The sequence below is a fragment of the Sinocyclocheilus grahami genome, unplaced genomic scaffold (assembly GCF_001515645.1).
Source record: "Sinocyclocheilus grahami isolate Dianchi unplaced genomic scaffold, SAMN03320097.WGS_v1.1 scaffold488.1, whole genome shotgun sequence".
Classification (NCBI taxonomy): Eukaryota; Metazoa; Chordata; class Actinopteri; order Cypriniformes; family Cyprinidae; genus Sinocyclocheilus; species Sinocyclocheilus grahami.
The window spans coordinates 617,999-627,455 of record NW_015505667.1 but is presented as its reverse complement, the minus strand read 5'-3'; the positions used below and the strand labels follow the sequence as shown (position 1 = coordinate 627,455).

Sequence of the window (9,457 nt, the reverse complement as noted above, 5' to 3'; positions counted from 1 at the left end):
TAGTTATAGAAGTGCAGAGGACAGATTCAATGATGGCGGAGTAGAACTGTTTCAGCAGCTCCTGTGGCAGGTTGAACTTCCTCAAGTAAAAACAGAGTAGATCTCCTACGTTGCTGCTGCTGGAGTAAGGATACATCTCAAATGCACGTGAAATGGTGACTTGAACTTCCATTGCATGGAATGTGCATGTCTTTGCGGACTAGATCTGCTACGTTGCTGCTGCTGCTGCTGGAGTAAGGATACATCTGAAATGCACATGAAATGGTGACTTGAATTCAGACTGCTGCAAGGAAAATAGGGAGAACCCCCGAGCAGATCGAGGCAGGTGGTGCTGGGGAAGGTGGAGGGTTAGTGAAATCACATGGCGTGCTGCAATGACTGATTCGATACAAGTAAATTATTATTATTAAATTATTATTTAGTCATAGGTTTATGTTTCTTACATCAAAAGCTTTCTTTATTATTACCTGACCCTTAGCTTTTATACTATGATAAATTTAAGACTGAAGTATATGTAAACCTCTGTTGAATTCTTGTTTAATTCTTGCAATAAAGGTTGTGACGTCATTAAAAATTCAGTTTTTGGACAATCTGTGCAGCTTAGTTTTCATAAATGTATTCTCGTTTTTCGAGTTTAGGATTCAAGAAAAACAACCTCTGTTTTTACTCTGAAACATTATAGTTTTGTGAATGTAGATCTTGAGATATGCAATATATAGAGTGGAGATTTTACATTTGTATGTCATAAATTACAAAAAGAAAAAAAAAGTCTTACACCGAAATTTGCTCCCTGATATAAAAGGACAAGACACTGGCGAATGATGTGAGTCTCTGTATTGCAGAATCATTACGTTTCCACAAATGAAAAACCATTTTCCTTCATTTGGACACAATTGCCTCTCAATTCTCTTGTACTTTTGAGTCATTATAATAACTACCACAATTTCAGAGTAAATACCCCACAGATCGTTATTCAGTATGTGAATCTGAAGGACAGCACTGAAAATGAAGACTACAAACCATATAAAGATGTTAGAGATGAAATGCATAAATTTTATATTTAAAAAAAAAGTTACAAAATGATTGGATCCAATTATCAGGTAGTGAAAGCTACATCAAACCACCCAGACCCTATTTAGAAAAGCTCAGCATGAATAAGAACGAGGCAAGTCAGAGTCCAACCATCATTCGTATGCGTAAAATGGAATAAAGCTTCTCAGCTGACCTTATAACAGTCTCTACACAACATGGTCTTTTATTGCAGGGAGGCAATAGTATAAAAAAAAAGGTTTGAAAGCACATCTGGAGTGTCCAAAATGCTGTGAAAGGATGGACCAGAATCTCCTGCTATAACAGCAGCTTTCTGAAAGGCCTCCATCTCCTGTATTGTAGCGCTGATTGAACTCTTATAATTATATAAGACCAATTATAGACCTTCTGTGTGGATCTCTCACCAGTTTTGGCCTCTTGTGTAATATGCTATTAAAGCAATAAGCCACTTGAGGCCCAGTGATTTTACCACGTCTAAGGGGTTTTGTACCTTTTAATCATGATCAAATCACTGCAACATTGTAATGTCATGGCAACCATCTAAAACAACCATGATGCTGTTTTTTACGTTTATTATTATTATTATTATTATAACAAGAATTAGAAGAACATTTATTATTTTATCTTGCAATAATAATAATAATACATTATTAGTATTATTATTATTAGTAGTAGTAGTAGTAGTAGTAGTAGTAGTGTCAGTAATTAATAATTATTTATAAGAAGAATCATCACCATAATCATAATAAGTGTGCCCACAAATAATATATTCTAATATATTAGAATATAATCTAATATATTAGAATTAATATATTCTATAATTTTCATGTTTGCCAATCAACTCTGCTAAATATAGATTTCACATTTATATGATATATTTGAATAAATAAATTAATTAATTAGTATTTAATTAATGGGAGCTGCAGATTTGCATCTGTTGTTTTATTTACTGTTTTATTCATCCAATCAGATTTCAGATGCAGAACTGTATTTTTATGTATATGTATTCAATTATTGTTTTCCAAAACTCTACAATTCCTGCTTTTGCCATAAGAGCATATAGCGTGTGCTTTATTTGAGGCAAATGAAATGTCTTTGATTGTGATATGCCTCTTCTGTCAGCCGCAGTTACATTTCTCATTACGCGGATCGTTTGGTGGGTGGTTTGTTGAGCAGTAAAATGCGTAATGAGCCGTTGTGCGCCACTGCAGTGTAAATTTGTAAAGTTTTATGATTGATGTCTTTAAAAAGACAATCCTGCTCATATATATGTACACCCACACAATCCCATCATTCATAGGCTGTGGATTAAAAAACACTTTCTTTAAATTATCCATCTCTGGCGCTGAAGGATCCGCACACACCAAAAGAGCGATTGAAGAGCATTGTGATTGAGCGAGTTTGCTGGAAGAACCTCAGAATGCTGTCTGTCAATCCTCACCAGATAAATACTATCTCTGATCTATTTTCTCTTTTGTAAAATCCAGTGTTTTCACAGTTAGCAGATACCATGTGCATGTATGGATGAGCGTTGTGTATGTTGGTAGTTTTTATCATTCGACACCTCTAAAAAAACTACCCCGTGTTCCCCGGCTGCGTGTCATCTTGTGTGACTCTTTTGTGAGGAGTGAGCATGTTATGAAATATTAGTGAAACGTCTGCAGAGCGGCCCGTTGCACAGTGAAAGATGGCTTTTAAATGGAGCGCGTGAGTGCGGTGCACACATCTGCTCTGTAGTCATGGCTCCTGTTCTTTTGAGAACACATGCAGGCGTCCTGGCAGAATTTTTTTTTTTTTTTAAGTGCACTTAGCAGCATGTTTGCAAGTGACCTGCGTGTTGATGATTCGGTATTAATCAAGTCAGACAGAGCCGACTGTTAAATGAGGATACATGCTTAAAAGCATTAGACTATATCAAAGGGAGGAATATTATAAAAAAAATCCTTGATCTGCACAGCAAAACTTTGATTGCTCTTCATTGCAACAAACAAGCCATAATTGTTTTATATATATATATATATATATATATATATTTAGGACAGCACCTTGTTTTAGGCACTGCATCATGACACATGAATTGCAGTAAAAGTGGAAATTTTTTTATTTATTTTAATTATTTCTTTTTTTTAATGAATATCAATTGCCAAAATAATGTTTATATAATAGTAAAAACACTATATAACTATAAAAATCCCAGAGTGCTTTAGCATTTTCTGGAGAGGCTTGAATATGAGACATATGAATACTGTGGCATTGTTTTCATTGTATTGTATTTATTGACAGTTTTATTATTTTATTTGTATTTATTTCTTTCTTTATTTTGTTCTTTTGACAGATTTCATTGCATTGCTATACAATTGCTAAGGTGTTCTGTGTGGTTTTAATGTGTTGCTATGCGTTTGCTAAAGTGTTCTAAGTGATTTAGTGTGTTGCTATGTGGTTTCTAAGGTATTCTGAGTGATATTAATGTATTGCCATGCAGTTGCTAAGGTGTTGTGAGTGATTATACTATGAGGTTACTATGTTGTCCTCCATAGCTAATTTTGTTAAGCTGATGATAAGCTGTAAACTGATTTTTTTTATATCCTTATGAAGACAGTACTTTTCAAACAAAACATTGAAAAGTCTGTATTTCATTTTTGTTGTTTTATATGAGTCCTAAATTTCCCACTCAAACCCCTTAAATCAATTTGTCTCCAAGCCTCAAGAGCACAAAACCCACAGTGAGACTTAACGGTGTATTTCTGGAGCATTTGCATTCCACTGAAGTGCGTGCCTTTCTTTCAGAGCGCCGTGGTGGGTTTGAAAGTTATTCAGATGAGTGTGTGGAAAGTGGCGGAATGGCTAAGTGACAGCGCTGAGCGAACGCACCTCTCATGCCTTAAGCTGGAATCAAAAGAGCAGAGGAGACGGCTCAGTGCTGTTGTGAGGGGCTTTTTGTCTCACATCAACCCATTCAGACACATGCTGAGGTGAAACTACATGCTCATGCATGAGGGGAGGATGACTCTTGAGGCTCAACGTGACAGAAGATGCATGGGGTCCCCCCCCCCCATGTTATTATTTTCGTCCTTTATTTCTATACTTTTTGACTGTCTTACAGGACAGGTACTAACAGGTCCAATGGCACTTTAATATTAGCTGCTGTACTGAAGGATAGCATATATAAAATAGTATTTACATGGTACTCCAATTGTGTGCTTCAAGGAATACCATAGTGTTACCATGGTGCTGTCAGATTTCAGTCAAATTATAATAAAATAAGTATGCTAATAAAGTTATTTTATGGTTTACTGGGACTCTAATGTAATGACAAAAAGTAAACAGTTTAGGTTTTATAATCATAAGCATTTACAATAATAGCTGCTCAGAATTACATATTAATTTTGATAGCAACATTAATGTCAATATCACATATGGTATTACTATGGCTACTACTACTACTACTAATAATAATTAATATATTATTAATGCATATATTATTTTACATTTACATTTAGTCATTTAGCAGATGCTTTTATCCCATTTTTTATCAAATTGTATATAGTATGTGTTGCTTTATTTTGTATTAATAATAATGATCATAATATCAGTAACAGCAATTATAGTAAAAATAATTAACTTATAATATACTAATAAAACATATTAACAATAGTATGATGATGATGATGATGATAATAATAATAGGCTTTACTATACTCAAAATTCCATAACGATTTTTTATTGCCTGAAAACAAAGTCGATTGTCTGAGCCCACTGCGGATTTTCCTATTCATTCATACATTCTTCCTCACTGTTTGAAAACTTTAATTTTTATGAGTCTTTCTCAAGGTGATTCTTAACAGGACGGGCTGATTTTACCATTGGTGTAAAACGAATTCACCCATAAAGAATTGTAATATTTCATGTCATTTGTCAGCAGTGCTTTCTGTGCACTAGTGCGTCTTATCTGCGACCCATCGCAGCACACTATCCATTCTGCCCCACATAAACCCCAATCTGTCTCTCAGCCTGGAGTCCTATCACTTTTTAGTGTGGCTTGAGTTATTCGTCCCATTTCAGGCCCTTGTGGGTTTTTCAGGGATTGTTATGCCTCTTTCTTTGTTGTGCTGATAAATGTAGTTGGTTCATGTAAGGCCTTCCTCATCAAGCCAGCAACAAAGCTTAAATCGCCTTTGCGCTGAAAAATTGGAAATGAATCCCAAAAAACCCCCAAAAACGACACCCACTCACTGCAAACAACCGTCTCTCATTCTTTATCCTTTTTTGTCTTTATAGCTACACTCTTCGAGTGGTTGGCAATGGGATTAAAGCCCAGGCTGAAAACCCAGAAGTCAAAGTGAAGGAGGCCGACCCAGTGATCAGTCAAGTCATTGATAAACTGAAGCACATCAATCAGGTGAGTCTGGCCAAGAAAAAATACAGTCAAATGAAACAATGTAACATGTTGCTTGATGTCCCACAAAATCCTGTTTCATGAGTTGCTGTGTTTTCATGCCAACAGATCAGAGTAGATCTGATTAGCTGTGCTCATGGATGTATGAAACGATGCGTTGTGTATAAAATGTGTTAACATTTTTGTTGTTGTTGTTGTTGTTTTTTTGCTGTTGAGAATAGTTCAAGGATCTGAGAGTCATAAAATATGTTAACATTTTATATTTTTGTTTTCATATGTTCATTTTAATTAAGGATTTAGTCATTTTTGTTGTGTTTTATCATTTGTATTATTTTTTTCAATATGTATTTTGTGTGTCTTAGTTTTCAGTTTTAGTTATTTTAGTACTTCAACTTAAACTAAACAAAAACTAGCAACTAGCTGAAATTAAAAATTTTTTTTTATAAATAAAAAAGTAAGTCGTTTATAAATAAAGTGTGTGTGTGTATATATATATATATATATATATATATATCATCACACACACACACACATATATATTATTATTATTATTATTTATTGATTTATTTTATTGTTTTAGTTAATGATTATAACCCAGTCATAGTGTGTCTCAATCTGTGTTGCTGTTCTCTTTCTGCATCCCGTTCTGGTGACCTTTAGATTGTGGTTTCACATCTAAACATCCATATCCAATTTTTCTCTTATTTCTGAATATTTTAAATCATTCGCTACATTTACATGCACCCATATAATGCGATCAGGGCTGTACTGGGATTAAGCTGGAGCTCATGTAAATAGAATACTGTGATTGTTAGTGTGATTATTTTCATAATATCCACAGTAACATACTCACAGTAAAATATGTGCACTGTGGTTTTAATCACACTATTGGTGTTTTAATCGCATTTCTTACACAAACGCTGCAGATGGATGGTGTGCTTTGCTCATGGAGGGGGTAACACACATTCACTGTTGGCACTGCAAGCAATTTATGTAGCTGTTTATTTTAGAAATGTCATCCCTCGTATTACCTATTACTGTAATATGTCATAGGATTTCATAGCAGCCCGTTTTATAAGCTGACGGCAAATGCGCCAGAAAAGAGAACTTGGACTAAACATTGTTCACATTTGTTTTAAGTATAAACTCAATTAATGCTGATGCAGTTGTCAGGCAACAAGACTTAAGTTGTTATTTTGCTTCTTGAAATAAAGGAATAGTTCACTCAAAAATGAACATTTGTTGCTGATGTACTATTCCTCAGACTACCCAAGATGTAGATCATTTTGTTTCTGAATGGGAACAGATTTGGATAAATTTAGCATTACATCACTTGCTCACCAATGGATCCTCTGCAGTGAATGGGTGTCGTCAGAATGAAAGTCCAACAGCTGATAAAAGCAGCACAATAATCCACACGACTGTTCCCATGAAGAAACAAACAAATCTACAGTTTCCAAATACATTTTCAGCAATGTTTCATTTTAGGGTGAGCTATTGCTTTAATTCAAAGAGAAAACTAATATTTCTTCGTTGAAGCATAAATTCATTTTTCCAGAAAACATAAAAAAAAGAACACTATAAAAAAACTTTTTTTTTTTGCAGTGCAACTGAATTACATACATTTACATTTGGCAGATGCTTTTATTCAAAGCTTTTATTCAAACACTGCATGCTGTACATTTGTTCAGTTCATGCGTTCCCTGGGAATTGAACCCGTGACCCTAGCGTTGCTAGCGTCAGCAACACCAAGGTCATGAATTTGAATCCTGGAAAAATGCATGTTCTGACAAATTATACACCTTGAGTACAATGCAGATTGCTAGATACCAGCATCTGCCAAATGCATAAATGCAAATATATGTGTATTCACTTTTTTATGATGAATATTATTTGCACTTTTCCGTATGTGTTTCTCAATTATTATTTAAAAGCTGTATGTGGAAAAACTCCACTTTTGTATGGATGAATAAACATCACCGTCTAACCTTCACAGCCAGAGGTACTGAGGCTCCCTGAACAAACAAGCGTCTGTGTTGATTCGATTATTATTGTCATCACTCTCAGTTTGGAGGACGGTAAAAGCTCAAACGCTGACTCACGCTTGAATGTTTTGCTTTAATTAATATGATTGAAGGCAAATTAGTTTATGCTTCTTTTCATATCCCTCTGTTTTGCAAAATAACACGTCACAGCGGAACACTCAGAGACCAGAAAATCAATGAATACATATTTAAAAATCCATTTTCAGCCTTAACACGTTTGCGTTGATTCTATCCCTGTTCCACCCGCTGGTTAAATCAATGTTGTTTTACCCTCCTGAAGCAGCCGTGTCAGGCTGATGCTGCTGTCCTGCCTGCTGGAATAGATCGTGTTTCTTCCCTCCCTGCTGGATGTGCTTCAAGACAAACACAGATGGATCTTGATCTATCAGAAGTAGTCCAGCATGTTCTGATCTTGAGAAACATTTCCTACAACGTGTTATCACCTATTTTGCTTTTCATATGTATTTTTGGGAACACAAGTTCATGCATGTCAAAAACCTGGCCTCTATGATGTTCTGGTGGATTTTTATACATTTTCCATAATGGGGAAAAAAAATCCAAAATGCATTTATATATATAGTTTTTATTCAATTTTATTTCAGTTTTAGTTTTAGTTATTTTAGTGCATCTAGTTAAACTTAAAGAAAATGACAAATGCTGCCTTGGTAACTAGCTGAAATAAAATATGTTTTACATTGGGCTACATTATTTTACCTTATTCTACACAAATATGGTAAAATAAGCTCCATGACTACTGATGATGGGGCTGATTTTTTTTCTCTCGAATGCATGGAAAGAAGCAGCAAACACCTTGGAAATACCAGGTAAGATTTACTTGTTAAATACAGGTGAACAGGAGCTGTTTCCAGGAATGGCTCAAAGGTTTGTTACTGTTCAAGTCTCTGTTTAGATTAGTGTGCTCAATAATGTGTCTTTGACCTTGACTGTGTATATTCTGATTATACTGTGTACAAATAATCAAAGCCCCCATTATTTTAGTCTCCTCACATTCTTTCTTACCTGCCTTTATAGTCACAGTCACAGTCACACTGATGGGCCATTAGGGGAGGTCCCTTTGTCTCTCAGGTGTGAATCACTAAATATTCATGGCCTTTGTCACTCCCTTGCATACAGCCTTTCTAACACAAAACATGCCTTGCAAAAGGTTTTTTTTTTGTGGGCAGGATTATTTTCACATCATTTCATAGCAAAAACTCTAGTCTACCACATCCAATTCTCAAAAGTTTTGTGAACAAATGTTCTGTATATGTTTTATGGCCTTTTTTTAACTAATGTAGCGAATCAGCTCATGACAGGAAATATGAATAATTAACCATAACTAGTTATAATTAACTATTCATATTTTAGATCTGCGGTAGATATTTAGCTGACCTCTCAGGGTCAACTGCCTTGTCAATTCTAAGAAAGTTAATTTCCTGGTTAAGGGAAATAACTTTCTAAATGTACAATTCTACAAGCTTGTAACGTAAATCTGCATGATTAGTGACTCCGGTTATGAGCAAACAATGAACACGTCAAATGTGATACAAGTAAGGTTTTATTAACTACATAAACACTTAAACTAGTCTAACATACTACATAAACACATAAACTGGTCTAACATCCTACATACACACATAAACTGGTCTAACATACACATACACACACACACACATACAGTTGGTATAGGAAAGGGTTAAAGTTTAACACTAAAGAAGGAGACATAAGGAATGACATTTATGGAACCATTTGCATATTCAGCAGATCTAAGCCTCCAGGGATACGTCAGATTCTGAGTTCAAACACACCTTTGTAAAAAGGTGTAACTGATACTTAATGTATCAATTAATAAGACTAAGTTTGATACTTGCGAGTCTCGGCGGTCTGAAAGAGATTCCTGATGCAATCTTAAGGCCCAAGATCTTGCTGAAATTAGTTGATGAAAAGAACCAGTTTGAGTCAGAGT

At 34.9% G+C, this 9,457-nt stretch overlaps 1 protein-coding gene across 1 annotated transcript in view; it reads left to right on the top strand.

The window, feature by feature from the left end:
* The window catches only part of LOC107553999 (glypican-5-like), a 257,910-nt gene that overhangs the window by 101,112 nt on the left and 147,341 nt on the right, over nt 1–9,457 (top strand). Inside the window, exon 5 of the mRNA XM_016236357.1 lies at nt 5,329–5,449. Coding sequence (XP_016091843.1) covers nt 5,329–5,449 — 121 coding nt within the window. The remainder of the gene's footprint in view (nt 1–5,328; nt 5,450–9,457) is intronic.